General features: G+C 44.9%; 3 protein-coding genes across 4 annotated transcripts; 1 reads left to right on the plus strand and 2 right to left on the minus strand.

Annotated features, from left to right (window-relative positions):
* Nucleotides 1-757: 757 nt before the first annotated feature.
* Nucleotides 758-7,341, minus strand: cldnk (claudin k). 2 transcript variants are annotated; one of them, XM_080723636.1, is made up of 8 exons: nt 7,264-7,341; nt 5,474-5,743; nt 5,189-5,263; nt 4,835-5,071; nt 4,315-4,462; nt 4,131-4,157; nt 2,637-4,020; nt 1,658-1,839 (listed from the first exon to the last, which is right to left on the minus strand). In XM_080723636.1, exons 2-7 carry the CDS (start codon nt 5,738-5,740, stop codon nt 3,476-3,478), a joined length of 1,299 nt encoding a protein of 432 aa, XP_080579762.1. In that variant the 5' UTR covers nt 5,741-5,743; nt 7,264-7,341; the 3' UTR covers nt 1,658-1,839; nt 2,637-3,475. The 2 variants fall into 2 exon arrangements, with proteins under 2 accessions (XP_080579763.1, XP_080579762.1); XM_080723637.1 differs by lacking the exons at nt 4,131-4,157; nt 4,315-4,462; nt 4,835-5,071; ... (1 more) ...; nt 5,474-5,743; nt 7,264-7,341 and having other exon boundaries at nt 758-1,839; nt 2,637-3,461.
* An 877-nt stretch (nt 7,342-8,218) lies between these two features.
* LOC308282952 (GTPase IMAP family member 4) lies at nt 8,219-9,351 on the minus strand (the record flags this gene model as incomplete). Its single annotated transcript, XM_080723340.1, has 2 exons — nt 8,219-9,216; nt 9,333-9,351. 2 exons carry the CDS (start codon nt 9,349-9,351, stop codon nt 8,219-8,221), a joined length of 1,017 nt encoding a protein of 338 aa, XP_080579466.1.
* A 1,027-nt stretch (nt 9,352-10,378) lies between these two features.
* Nucleotides 10,379-14,832, plus strand: rsad1 (radical S-adenosyl methionine domain containing 1). The gene is made up of 9 exons (XM_080724405.1): nt 10,379-10,666; nt 10,842-10,975; nt 11,124-11,328; nt 11,740-12,105; nt 12,868-12,931; nt 13,058-13,205; nt 13,870-13,924; nt 14,310-14,413; nt 14,529-14,832. Exons 1-9 carry the CDS (start codon nt 10,514-10,516, stop codon nt 14,674-14,676), a joined length of 1,377 nt encoding a protein of 458 aa, XP_080580531.1. The 5' UTR covers nt 10,379-10,513; the 3' UTR covers nt 14,677-14,832.
* Nucleotides 14,833-15,342: the final 510 nt, after the last annotated feature.

Genomic DNA, 15,342 nt, shown 5'->3' on the forward strand with positions numbered 1-15,342 from the left:
CGTATATATAAATAGGGATCATGAAGAGCCATTTAAATCAAAGACATTTAGCAAAATATGCTGAGAGATCTCAACAATGTCTCATGAATAAAGATATGCTCCATAGTGAGCTAAGATCATCCCACATTACATGCTTGCACACTCAAGGAGGAAGTGTCATGAATGTGTTTGGTTTATTGGTCTGGCTCAGTCTGTGTTAAACCATGGAAGGATACAAAGTCTTTATAATCTTGGGACAAAGATTAACATTATTATTATTATTATTGTTTCTATTTCTTCATTGCTAGATAGTAGAGAACAGAGAATCGGGCGAAAGACAATTCACGCACACAATTCCTTTCACTCTCACGCTCTTTCATTCTCTCTCTCTCTCTCTCTCTCTCTCCCTCTCTCCCTCTCTCCCTCTCTCTCTCACACACACACACACACACACACACACACACACACACACACACACACACACACACACACACACACACACACACACACACACACACACACACACACACAGAGACACTTGTCAACAGTATGGCACCACAGACAAACGTAAACACATCCCTATTGTTCTATTGTTCTGCCCCAATCAGCGCAGCACTACTCATTATTGTTCACATGAATGAGAAAACATGTGCTGTAGAAACTAAAAGCACATTTTTTTAAAGAAGAGCTACTGTGTTTCTGTTTGTAAGACATGGAAATACACACAATGTTCTCCTTTGGAGGAATTGGAAGACTGAAGACTTTATTGTATATTTTACACTGACAAACAGAGCAAACAAGGTTATCGGAGGACATGGGAATAATGAAATAATAAAATGAGTTCAGATTTCCCCAAATAGCCTCCTGCAGCTTTCCAAGGAAAAAGGCAAAATGGCAACATTAAATATCAAATAATTAAAAAGAGGAATATTGAGAGAGGGAGAGAAAAAAAAAATAGGTTTTTCAATTTTCACTGGTCAGGGTGGATTTGTGGGTCTGGGGTATGGGCTCTCAGACGTAACCTTTGACCTGTGAGGCAGGTGCCCTACGCGGACTGCTGTCTCCACTGCTGAAGGTGGGAGAGCCAGGCATGCCAGGGGGCGCCGATCCAGCGTAGAGCAGAGACCCCCCTATAAGGATCAGGGCAGAGGCCACCCAGCCGATGTACAGGGCAGGGCCCAGCTCACGCTTGTGTGGCGCTGCTACGTGTGGGTCATAGAAGTCCCTGATGATGGCATGGGCAGTCCAGCAAATGGGCACAAGGTACAGGAAGCCTGCGATGGCGAAGATGGCGCCGGAGATGCGAGCGATGCGGGCCTTTAGGCTGTTCACCCCGATGCACTTGGTGCACTTGACTCCCACGACACCCAGGGCCAAAGAGAGGCCGCACATCAGCATGGACAGCACCGTTAGACCCCGGGCAGCTTGCATGTCGCTGGGCAAGGCCAGCATGCTGTCGTACACCTTACACTGGATCTGACCTGTGCTCTGCACAATGCACGTCATCCAAAGGCCCTCCCAGATGATCTGAGCCACCACTATGTTGTTACCAATGAAGGCAGTAACTCGCCACATGGGCATGGCACATACTAATGCGCCACCTACCCAGCCTATGATGCACAGGATGAGGCCCAGCAGTTGCATGCCTGTGGTTGCCATGGCAAAAGGTGTAGTCTGGATCAGTTGGCTTCGTCTTGGCTATATGAAATCTGTCTCTCTCCTTGTCGCACCAAGGCCCGACTATAGTCCCAAGAAGAGTCGTGATTAGGTCAGCGCAGTCTATACGGCTGGAAAAGTGTGGTAGACTCTGGTCCCCCGGACCCCCTGTGAGGTCAGCTTGGGGCAGACGAGGGCTGGTACCTGAAACAGAAAAACAGAAAGCAATGGTTAGACTCCAGCTCCCTTTGAGTACATTTTGTCCACCACACAAGTAGTGCCGCACAACCATAATAATAGCAAAAAAAAACATGAATGACTCTAAACGGGATTACTACTTGTAGACAATTAGCATAACATGAGTAGATTTCAAAAGATCATGGAGCATATATTTATCATAAATATTTGGACACAGGCTGGGAGGCCCATGTTGAGTGGATTCCAGTGAAGAGCACAGAGAATGGCTTCCTTTGACACACAGCTGTGGGTGTCAAGCTACGCCTGGCCGGGTGAGTGGATAATCTCAGAAAAACATGAGGAGCCTCTGAACACAAGCAGCTTTCATGGAGACTTGTAGAGTGGGCCCGGACGACCTGTCTCAATTTATCACAGCTCTCAATGTCCATCTTTTACCAATACTGTGAATCAACTCATCTCTTCTAGTATATTAATTCATACACTTTATTCCTGCTTGTATAGGACCAGATGTTACAGTTGTCCTACCCATGTGGAGAGGCACATTTGTTGGGGTGTTTGTAGGGAGATACTACAGTATACAAATATTTGTTTCGAATTTCAACACACAAGTAACTCTATACACACTTACTCTTAGCATTGTGTAAAACTCTGTAAGCATTTAGATTCAATGCTGGCAGAGGGAATTTACTTAATGATGACACGTGTGTTCCTGTCTTTGAAATGAACTGAAACTAATTTCTTTTCAGTCATTATTTTCAAAAGTTGACTACTAGGTGTTGCTACGGACAACATTTGAAATTTACCTCAAGTTAAGCGTTCTTGTGGAGCCGAAACGCCTTCCCTTGGTGATGGTCCAGAGACTGGTCTTAGTCTTCCAGTCCTATGGTCCAGGAAGTCCGTTGTAAGTGCCTGGATCAGGTTGATGATGATGATGATGGCCCTGAGAGGATCTTCACTCAGAGGGTCAGGTGAACTGAAGCAAGAGAGGTGCTGATGGGCTTGGACACACCAGGACTGGACTGAGAGAGAGGGGCTGTCCTCCGGAGATGCCAGCACAAGACTGTGTGGTGGCGGTGGGCAGAAGCACGCGCTTCTGTGCGCGCCCGAGCCAGTGTGTGAATGCGTGAATGTGTCCGAGTGTGTCTTCCAGTGCCTGGTGTGCGAGCACAATGCCCCGCTGTTCTGCCCGTGCCCTCCATCCCCACTCCTCGCCAACCTCTCTGTCCCACCCTGCACCCCACCAACAACTCATTCTCTCCTCTTTTTCATCTTGGGCTCTCTTGTGTTCCACGCTGCGAGCCTTTTCTCTCGCTCTCTGTTTCATCTCGCCTTCTCTCTCCTGTACAGCCATTTGATAATACTTCATACTGAAGGGAATAAGTGTGCTTCATGTTGCTCCTTGCTGTACCTTGTGCAACCTCTTTGTGCCCACGTTCATGAAAGAAAGGTTGAAAATAGTTATGTAATGTGCTGGAGAGGAATGGGTCAGTGCCAGCATTGGGCCATTCTGCATTGTTATATATATAATCTTAATTAATAGCATGATTATTACACTGCTTGAAGTTGAAAAAAAGTGCCCTTATAAATTAATATATTACTGTATATAAATATATGTACACTTTAGAATATATTTCCTAGAAGTTCAGATGCTGCAGCAACTGGAGATAATCTTTAAGGGGGCAGCGTTTTTGCCACTGTACAGGCGCCCAGGGTTGAAGAAAGGATGGAGCCTGTCAGTGAAGCTATCTGTGAAGGTGTGGATGTGGACTCCGGTGTCCACGCAGTAGAAGGACACATGGCCCTCCCTGTAATCCAAAAACACGCCGATCTTCGTCGGCTTCTGTCCCACAGCCAGTGGGGTGACGGGCGACGTGTTGGCCACGTACTGGCCTCCAGGCTTCAGGCTCAGTGTCCAGTAGCCGTTGGCCGGGCAGACGGTGAACTTGCCTTTCCTGTTCACAGACTGTCTGACCACTCCGAGACTCCACTCTATCTTCTCCCCCACCTCCACCTCCCAGTAGTATCTCCCACCGCCGAAGCTCTCCTTGCCCAGGGTATTGGCCACGCGGTCGAACCTCTTGGGGTTTTCGGGCACCTCCTGGAGCTTGTCCGTGTGTCTCACCTCTTTTCTATCGTCTGAGACACACAGGGCGGGATGGGCCGTCTTAGCACTCAGGTTAATGTCCACTGAGACGGAAGGAGAACAAAAGGTCAGCGGGAAGTCAAGCAACTGTTACATCAGGTAATAAAACATATACAAATGTGGTTCATGTCCCTGGCATGCACCCAATGATTACCTGAGTATTTTTCAATTCGCTTTAGTTCTGCAAACAGAGAAGTGAAAGAATTGAGATCTTAGTGAGGTAGGAAAAATACGATAGAAGCTGGGTTATAGCCAAGGAGAACTGAGAAGTGCAGTCATTCACGTTAAAAGACCCGAGTTGAGTGAGATATATGGGTCATGCCAAAAATTTCACTGACCTGATTTGCAGAGCCTGTTTACCTCCGCCCTTATCTTATCCATCTCCTCCGAAAGGGCTCTTCTGGTGACCCCAAGACAAGGGTCAGCTTCTATCGTAACCCTGGACCAATCCTTCATATTAGAGGGCCATACGTTGGAAGTGATGCTCTGTGTAATATACACAAGATACATAATATACATAAGATATATTACTTTGAGTGTAGCAATTTACAAGGCATTTATCATATATATCGCCGTTGTCGTGTGAAAACCTTATATGTCCAAAACCGTTCATTTTGCATTTATCAGTTTAAAAATGATTTAAACTACTGAAAACAGCTGATCTACAAGCACATAGAGCTGTTGTTTTCACTACTTTTGTGAGACGGCCTTGTATGATGAAGCAGGGCTTTACTTTGCGAAAGAACGTACAAATTTGAAACTTGGAGATACGAGGTTTCCATCCGACAACGACGATATGATAAATGCCTATACATATACAAAGTAACATGATATCCCCGAAAGGTGCTGGTGCTCAACCTTTTTCTCATCGTCTCCTTCCTCGTCCTGTGGCTCAGGGGCAGACTCATTGTTCTCGCTCCTCCTCAGTTCCTTGATCTCCCTTTCGAGCTCCTTCACAAACTTTTCTACTCTCTTCTCTTCCTCTCTCTGCCTGTCCTCGATTGCCACCACGACCGCTTTGTGGCTCTTCTCCATGGCGTTCACCAGGGCAGAGAACACCTTCTGGCTCTCACGCACCTCCCTGTGACAAGAAGTCTGATTGGACCACAGCATCATCATTACCATCATCATCATCATCATCATCATTACCGTCATCATCATCATCATCAGCATCATCATGATATCACATATATTATCAATATGAAATGTTACCTTTAAGAGCTGTAGAGAGCATTTTATCCTTTCTATTTTCTGTAGCCTCTCTTGAATCAGTTGCTCAACATCTACCTGTGTGTGTGTGTGTGTGTGTGTGTGTGTGTGTGTGTGTGTGCGTGCGCGTGCGTGCGTGTTTGTGTTTATTTGTGTGTGTGTGCGTGTGTGTTTGTTTGTGTGCAGGAATAAAGCAAGACACACATGAGCAACAACATCAAATTAAGGCATGTTACTATTTTGATAGTTATGGAGGAGAAGAAATGGCAGCAAGATTCGAGTTATTACCATCTCCTCAACAGGTGATATCACCGGTCGATTCTTCCTGTAATTGTCTGACACATCTGCCAGGATTCGGTTGACACTGAGGCCAGGCCTCTGAGTAAATACTCTCTTGCACTGGGGGCAGTAAGACTGGTGTCGCGTCCAATACTGGCTGAGACAAGTCTTGCAAAAGCTGTGTCCACATGGTATGGTCACTGGGCTGATGAAAATGTCCATACACAGAGCACACAAGAAGTGCTTCTCTGGGAGGAGGCCTATCGTAGACGACATACTCTGGAAAGACAGACAATGCCTTTTACCAACCAGCATCGACAAATAGGAGAGAAAGTGGCAGCCCTACATGACTCTGCTGAGCTCCCATACGAGTAAATATTTGTTTTGCTACCGTAAAGGAGAAATGCAATGCCTGGGGAAATAATCTTATAAAAGTTAAAGGGGAGAACCACCCATTTTCAATATTGAATTGTCATTAATATACCTTTGAGTTGTTATGTGTAAATAAGAAAAAAGCCCCCCCCCCCCCCCCCCCCCTTCTGTGTTGCGTAGAACTGGAGGATTTATTTTGGTATATTAATGACAGTTGATGACAATATTGAAAAAGGACTACATGGGTATCTATTTTAAATACACATATACAGGAAGGCACAGAAATAGAGGTTTCCCAGTTTGTTACAGAAAACTATGAAAGTCCAACTTTCTTCACACTTTGTTTAAGCGCTGTGTTAGTGAAGATTAAAACAATCCCACTACTTGAACACGTGAATATGTAGTGATATGAAGCTCAAACAAATTGAAATATACTTGAGATGAATAAACATTTAACTTGGCTTAAAAAAAAAGCAACCAAGCTCAAATGTCTTTTGTTGAAATAGCAAGCCTATTGTGAAAGTATTTGAATAGGTTATCTTCAACACTGTTGGCATACATTTATATAAAGAATACTAAACAATAATAGTACAATAAGTATAGTAAATTGTTCTAACGTTGCTTTTGAAAACTATATTTGTGAAAGAAACAGCCTTCTTCTATCTTTTTTTCCAGTTTAGAAACACAGTTTATTCTGCACTCAAAAGCATTTACAGTAGAATACAAGAGCTAAATCAATAAGATCATCAGTTTTCAGTTCAGCACAGTTGAACTTATGCCCTTGGGCTGCATAGAGCAGCATTCCACCTCCTGTTACGTAATGGTATTACACAAATGGAATGACATGTACACTATGTTCGTTATGTAGAGAACTATCATTCGTTTTATTGGCTGTGAATGGCATGTTTGTAAACGTGAACCCTCTGACTATAGGTAACCTCGCCTCACCAGGCTTTCAGACTATAGGTACTACTATACACTATATACCACGGTCCAGTGCCGTTTTATTGATCAAATAACGAAATGGAGAGAATTATTTTGGTTAATACTTAAGAGGAAGTTAGTGAGAAAGGTGACGCTGAGTGACTGAGAACAGGACGTAAACTAAAGTATGTGGCAGAACAGGTAGCCACAACACAATGGATCTCTGAGGTTACTGCTAATGAATTCTTCTGAAAATCTTTCACAAGACAGACATGAAACCCTTTTCTTTACTTCAAATACAATGAAACCAATACATTTCAACAATAATGTGGTGAAACACAAGTTTGTAAAAGGAAATATTTCTAAACAACAGTTACATCGTTTGTGTTTTAGTTTCAGTTTCTTCACGCTTTCATCATTATCAAGACAGAACACGAGCACAGTTTTAGAAAAGAGAATTACCGACTGATAAAGTTAGCTTGTAATGACAAAGTTTACCTTACCTATAACAGCTGTCCACAAATAGTCTCTGTTTCTGGATAATTCAGACAGTACAATGGGCTACGGCAGGTGTACTTAGGTGTGTGTTGTTTAGGAAGGGGGCAGTACTTTACACAATGGCATCTCAGGTTGAGACTCCACCCCAAAGGATTATGTACACAGGATAGTGACCACTGACAAGCAAAACACACACTGCTATGGGGAGGTCAATCAGTGCAAAACAAAACTAAAAGAGCTTTGAGAGATTTACTGTCAGAACTAATAATAACCACTCCTAAAGAATCCACTGTTCCAAATCTACGTGTTAGCTTGAAGTGAGGCTGATTAAAGTTACACATTTTCTAAATCCAATTTTGAATCTGACCAGAACATGTACAGCAGGGTTCCCCAATAGGCGGCCCTCGGGCCATTTGCGGCCCACAGGGGGCTACTGTCAGGCCCCCACCAACCCCATTAATAATGGTGGTATAAGAGCAGAAACAACACTAGTATATCGTTGTTGTCGGGTGGAAACCTTGTAGGCCTATCTCCAAATGTGTACGTTCTTTCGCAAAGTAAAGCCCTGCTTCATCATACAAGGCCGTCGCACAAAAGTAGTGAAAACAGCAGATCTACAAGCACACAACGCCTCGCGGTGAGAGGCGTTGTGTGCTTGTAGATCGGCTGATCGGCTGTTTTCACTAGTTTAAATCATTTTTAAATGCAAAACGAACGGTTTTGGACATATAAGGTTTTCAACGACGATATCTGAACTGTCACTGGAGTTGCGGGAATGCCACTGTCACCCCCTGCAATGTTGTGGCCCTAGGCTTGGTACCCTAGACATAATTCGGCCCTTGGGGGACACTAATTGGGGAACCCTGATGTACAGAAACCACAGAAACAAAGGTGCATGATATAAAACATGTTTTTAACACTTTGTTCCCACACGAGAGATCACATAAAACGCAACACTATTCATTGTATATAGAAGCGATTGATGAAGATGGAGTTGAAGTTGAGCCTGGAAGGAGGTGCAACTCTGCCGTCTATGTTTTTTATGGCCACCTGGGCCGCACCTCCTGCTGCACCCCCCATAGCACCACCTATTATCCCATACAGAACCATGATCCCCGCGCCCCCCACAGCGCCCACTAGGATGCCCATGCCAACCCCGGCACAGAAGCCCATTCCCACCCCTCTGGTCCAGGAGATTCTGAGCCAGTCGTTGTCCACTTCTGCCCGGGCTCTGATCTCCGCCGCGACGGCAATGTTGTAGGCTTCTTTCTGCCGATTCAGCTCCTGCCTACTGTACTGCTTCTCCAGTTCGCTCCACAGCTTCTCCGCCTCCAGCTCCTTCTCTTGCCGGAGTTTCTTCTCCTCTTTCTTCACGCTGTCCTCCGCCGTACGGAAGCTTCTGCTGGAGAAGTGGTCACCGTCCATAGACTCCACCATCCGCTCGAGCTTCTGCAGGAGCTCCCGGCTCCGGCTGCGATCCCTGCAGTTCTTGCTGAAGATGTGGAAGCGCCCTCCGAACATCTCGATCAGTTCCAGCACCATGTCACCCAGGTTTGCCCGATCCGGGTTTCCTCCGTACGCCAAGAGGACCATGCAGTGAGAGATGCATTTCTCTCCGAAGCGTCTCATCACCAGCTTTGGGGCCAACATGTCGTTTGGGGAGATCTTCTCCAGGTCAAATACAATGAGCAGGGCGTGGGGACCGGGGACGCACAGGCACTTGGACCTCTTCAGCTCCATTGACCTCTTGGCCTGGCATATGTCTTTCGCGAAGATGTTCAGTCCATTGATCACAGCCACTCGCCGCCCTGCCAACTCCCCCGTGAACTTTGTTGCGCATGGGAGGCTGGTGGTGTCTTTAGGAAACAGATGCCTGCCAAGGATTGCATTGGTCAATAGAAACTGAGATGGTCCACTGCTGCCGACAACCAGGAGCCTCAGTTCAGGTGCTGAGAAAACTAAAAAAAACAACAACAAAAAACAGGTGATACATAAATTAATAATGAATTAAATTAAATCAAAATGGTGTGTATGTCAAAAGTATTCAGAACTGTTAGAAAGTAAGGAAACTCACCTTTCCTTTTTTTATCCATTTGCCAGGTTTGTAGTGCAGGGATTCACTCTTTAACGCTTGCCTTTCATTCACTTGTTGCAAGGACGTTGCATGCAAATGTTCAGTGGGTTTAAATACCCACCCTCACTCCTCTCTCTCAATCTCTCTCTCTCTGTTGATTGGGCACCAGATTTAATATTTGGTGGAAAATACCCTCGGGGTATGAGGCTGGCAGAGAGCACATGCTCATTTATTGACTTCTTTATAAAATAAATAAATAAACAAGCACTCATTATGCAATAAATCATTATATAATGTATGTGAAGTGGTTGTTTATTGTCCTAGAATTCTTTACAATAAACCAAATCTGGTTGATGAGCAACTCATCATTATATAACCAGTATAACTGGGTACACATTTCCTACAAATCACTTGACCCTTCTAGGTGATTCAAGCAGAACTATTATTAATATAGACAATGTGTTGCCACGAATCAGGGAAGTCAATAGCTAATTAGCCTATGTCAGTTTGATCTTTGGACATAAGTTGTTGTGTCCAAAGATAGACCTGTGTGTGCCCTAGTGTGAACTCCAGACCAGTAGACCAGTTTAGTGCTCTTAAAATAGACGACAGAGAATACCCATTCAGCTGATAATGGAAAAGTAAATAGAGGCACAATATTGCTTGGGGTTGTTTGTAGAGAGGTATTCAAGCACGCATGCATACATACATGTCAGTATTGTATTTGTACAAGAGTCTAAGGTAGAATATCTGTAATTACTTACGTCGAACAGCACCACCACGTGGTCAAAGTGGGTAAACCAACAAGCTGGAGGATGAATTATTTGTTTTTCTTCCTGGTTCGCCGTGTGAAGGCTTCCGGTGTTATGCCAACATCTCTTTTGACTGGAGTGGGGGACGGTTCCGACGGTCCGGTATTCCGACACTAAAACTATAACCCTAACTCTACCCCCAACCCTAAACCTAACCTCAGTAAACCTTACCTCAGTAACTAACCTGCCGACGCTAAGTAACTAACCTGCCTTACGCTAAGTAACTAACCTGCCGACGCTAAGTAACTAACCTGCCGACCATGTCGGAACAGCGGATAGTCGGGATAGTGAGCGCTTCCCGTGGGGGGTCAGGGGGCACAATATGGGAATTTATTGTTGTACATTAGAACGTCATATACAGTGACCAGAATGATTACACGTGCATTGCTTACAGCAGCATTTGCCCCCTCATTACATGTAAGACGGTGCTCATCCGTGATTGAAAGAAGCGACTTATTTCAAGCAGTGACAGAAGTGTCAGGCTCGAAATCTGTCCCGAACGAGGCTTCGCTCTATCTGCATGTGAGTTGAGTTGGCACTTGACTGGGTTGCATCATCATATCACCGTAATGGCATACTTATTTGATCCATTACCTTATATTTTATGTGACAATGCCATTGTATACTGAGTTAATTATGTATGTGCCCTCAAGCTGTCAAACTCTCTGTCACTGACACTGTCTCCTCTCTCTTGCAGTGGCCCTACTGTTTGAGAAGGTGTTCCTACTGCAATTTCAACAAGTACATTCCTAAATCTGACAACAATGCCTTAATGACAGAGTGCCTTCAGCGAGAGACTGAAACATTACTGCGACTGAGTCAGGTGTCCAGGTTGGCCTATATGGATATTTATTAGACTATAGGAACTGTCTCAAACTAATATCTAATGCCTACCCACCTTTCAGCTTTAATGACATTGTTGTCAGTTGGTCTTTGGTCTACTCACACATCATTGATTATGATTATGATGTTTCTTTAGCATCACGTCTGTCTTCTTCGGTGGCGGGACTCCAAGTCTCGCCCCCCCGTCCAGCATCGCTGCTGTCCTGGAGACAGTTTCCAGACATGCTGCTCTCTCAGACAAGGCAGAGGTCACGCTCGAGGTCAACCCTACACCTGCAGGAAAGTCCAAGTTAGAGGACTATTGCCGGGCAGGCGTGAACCGTTTCTCCATTGGTGTGCAGGTGAATAATTAGTAGCAATAATAAACTATTTCTGGCTTAATTCAGGATCAAATGTTTGGTTCATTTATTGTTTTGTGCCAATACAAAAGTGGAAATGTGAGTACTTTGTCCCCCATTGATTTGAAATTTTGGATGTGCTACCTTTTGGGTATTTTTTTTTTTTTTTCAGTTCCCATTTTTATTTTTGGGGTCTTTTTACCTTTATTGATAGTACAGTAGTTGTTAGACAGGAAATAGGGAGAGAGATGGGGAGTGACACGCAGCAAAGGTCTGGCCTTGAACCCGCGACATCAGGCATCAAAGCATGTAGTACGCACCTGGGCTGCTATAGGCCAGTGGGCACCCTCAGTTACTATTGTTGATATGTTATTGAGTGATTTTATTTAATTTTTCTTCTCTCTAATCCTACAGTCTTTACGGGACGAGGACTTGAAAGTGCTGGGGCGAGACCATAACTCCCAGCATGCTTTGCAGACCGTTACGGAGGCTCGGCGGCTGTGCCCGGGCAGGGTGTCGGTGGACGTCATGTTCGGGCGGCCGGGGCAGAGCCTCGACGACTGGGAGAGCGAGCTGTCGGAGCTGCTGGAGGCGTGCGACGAACACGTGTCTCTGTACCAGCTGACCCTGGAGAGAGGCACCCAGCTGTTCAGACGGGTGCACGGCGGGGAGCTGAGTGTTCCCAGCGACAACGTCGCGGCGGCCATGTATGCGTCCGCCCGGAGGATTCTTCACGGGCGTGGTTTTCGGCAGTACGAGGTGTCAAACTTTGCGAGAAACGTAAGTTCCCAGCAAATGTGGATATTGACCAGTCAGTGGTGTTTTGTGAGTAGCTTTAGTCCAGTGGTTCTCATAGTGGGGTCCAGGGACTCTCAGGGTTCCTTGACCCTTACTAGTAGTGACGTAAGTAGTACTCTGACAGTACTCTGACTCTGACGTAAGTAGTACTCTGACAGTACTCTGACTCTGACGTAAGTAGTACTCTGACAGTATGCAAAATGGAACCAAACGGACCCGTTAATGTTCAGAGTTAAGGCTGTTCCTTGGAATGTAAACGTTTGAGAACCACTGCTTTAGTCAATGCAACTATTGCAACAATAAAGCTGTCGGGTGTATGTGCGGTATGTACGGTATGTCACTCTCGGTCCACATTGACTAAATACACTGTTATTACCATTAGCCCTATTTATGAAATAGCATGTCTACAAGTTCACAACACAATGAAATACGATACATAGCAAGCTATTTTAGAAATCTTTTGCCTTAAATGATATATACCAAAAATGGGGGATGAATCTTTATTAATGACATTTCTCAATATCTCAATATCTGACGTGCAATTCGGTGGTCAAAGTTGTGCCACACAGCAGCACAACTAAGCACCCTAGGTTTGCCGTGTTTGTTGAAGTGCTCTTTCAGTAATCTTTTATCAGTGATGTTTTCCTGTTTTTGTTGAAGTGCTCTTTCAGTAATCTTTGTCACAGTGTGTTGTATTTATTTTGCCTCTTCAAAATGAGTGAATAGAAAACACTTTTTTTGCAGAATGCCGTCAGTCTTCACAACATGAGATACTGGAAAGGGGGACAGTACCTTGGTGTTGGCCCAGGTAAGTTATCACGTTGATTGAGTGCATCATTTTAATCGGACATCATTTGTATTATCTCAATTTGATTAGATTTGAGGAGGTGCTAAGCCTTTAGTATGAAGAACAAAGAGCCATTGTCTTTCTCAGGAGCGCATGGACGTTTTGTTCCCCTGGGGGAGGGAGGTGTTGTTCGGGAGGCTCGTACCCAGACCCTGGAGCCTGACGTCTGGATCCAAGAAGTCCAGCAGAGGGGACATGGGACACGGAGGAGGATCCCACTCAACCATCTTGGACTGTAAGCCGATCGATTGTATCTTCAGATTCTTCACAGTGTTCAACTGTTCATCCCAATGCAGTGTTTTGCATTGCGTTGTGAGCTCGTAGATCAGCTATTTTCAGCGAAGATATTTGGTGTAGAGGGAAAAAGGGAGGGGAGCCAGTAAGTATAGACCCACCCCCTTATAGAAAGTATACGTTTAAGTGGCTAATACGTATATTTAGTAGTAAAACAGGGGGAAGAGAAGCTGGCATTCTCCTTTTGTTCATTCATCACAAAAAGAAAATCAAACCTCGGTTCGAAGTGAAGCGGTGAATTTTTATTCTATGTGTTCTAGAGCTATGAAATCTGTGTTCTAGATCTATACATTTTGTGTTCTAGATCTATACTTTCTATGTGTTTTAGTTCTATATTTTTATGAATTCTTAATGAATTAATGATTTTGTCTGGAGGGCCAAATTGTCATGTGAAGCTTGACCAATCCTCAATACTGCATGCACGGGACATGACACGGACACGGGACTCCTTGGAAGCCTAAGGGACAGACTGTACGGGACAGACAAAGCCACTCCTTGGAAGCGGCTTTCACCGCTTCAAAAATACTGTGAAAGTCCATACCTGTCACGACGGAGTGACGTCATATATCCACACCACTCATTGTGATGTTCACTGTGTTTGGCAGATTGGAGGAAGTGTTGGTGATGGGACTGCGAATGACTGAGGGCATAACTCACCAGGTGATCCACAGTGAATGCACACAGTTACTCATCCGTTCATACATGTATTCTACAGCAGTGGGTCTCATAGTGGGGTTCAGGGGGTCCCCAGTAAAATTAGGAACACTTTAATTTAACTATAATTTCACGAGCTAGAAGTTAACCTAATGAGATGATGTATACGAATAACTATTCAGATCGTACTGTAGGTAGTACTGTGAAAGACTAAATGCACCCGAGTTCAAGTAAATGCAATCTGTTGTTATCCTGTCTGTGTAAAGGTGCTGATGAATGACCAGAAATATAATTAATAAATGTAGAGTAAGCGTGGCTGTTCATTAGGACCACATGTCCCTTTCTCTGACCCCTCTCTCTCTCTCGCTTTGCACTGGCATATTGTTTGCAGCATTGGCAGCTATTCAGCTCTGACCTGGATCTTCATGAAATCTTTGGTACGTCCGTGGATGTGCAAGAACTGCTCGCAAGCAGACTACTAGTTCTTGATGACAGGTACTTTATATGGGCAGAATTTTATGTTTTTGTGTCATAGATTTTCACCACAGAAGGAGAAGAGTTCTGATTTTTGTTTTTGAGTCTCTGACCTGATTTTCCTTTTGCTTTCTAGGGGTCTGCGCTGCTCCTGGAAGGGACTGGCCTTACTGGACAGCATGTTACCAACCCTACTGGTGGACCTGGAAACCCAGGTCACGCAGAGACGACAGAGAAACCATGTTGCTGACAGACAGAGAGAAAAAACTGCCTTGCCCAGTTGACATATCTCGCAGGAGGCGCAGTGTCCACAGAAAACGTTGCGCTGGAGCACTACCTTTTCCTGGCAAAAGCAAAGCGTTTAAGCCTCTGGATGTCTTTGATCTTTGGCAGAAATCTCTGTGTGCCTTGAGCTGAAAACAGTTCAACTTTTGGGAGAGAAGCACCCCACATACGGTAAATGTCACTTCTCTGTGCATAGGGTTGGAGAGACCCACAATCACTGAGCAAAGTTGTCTGACTCAGTGCATGTGTAACACTCTGGATATGATATCCAAAGCTCATAGAGACTCAAAAAGCCCTTTCTGTGAACAGTCAGTCCCTTATGGAAAGGCCACCCTGGCAAAGTTGGTACATACGCCAAATAACGGTTCTGCTGAGCTCGTGGCTCTCCAGAGGGACCAGGGTGAGGATGGCGAGGAGATTCTGTCCTTTGAGTTTCAGAAGATCCGCTACGTCTTCGACCGAGAGGAGAAGAAATGTTTCCTCCCGGTGGCGTTCCCCATCAGCCACCCAATGAGCCACTTCCAGGTGTGGCGTGGCTACCAGGAGGAGACAGACCTGAGAGCGGCAGAGAAGCGTTACGGCACCAACCGCGCTGAGATGATGGCCATGTTTTTTTATAATTCGTTTTTCTTTTGAAAATTAAATAAATAGATAAATGAAAAGAA

This window comes from Nannobrachium achirus, assembly GCF_963921795.1.
Source record: "Nannobrachium achirus genome assembly, chromosome: 4".
Lineage (NCBI taxonomy): Eukaryota > Metazoa > Chordata > Actinopteri > Myctophiformes > Myctophidae > Nannobrachium > Nannobrachium achirus.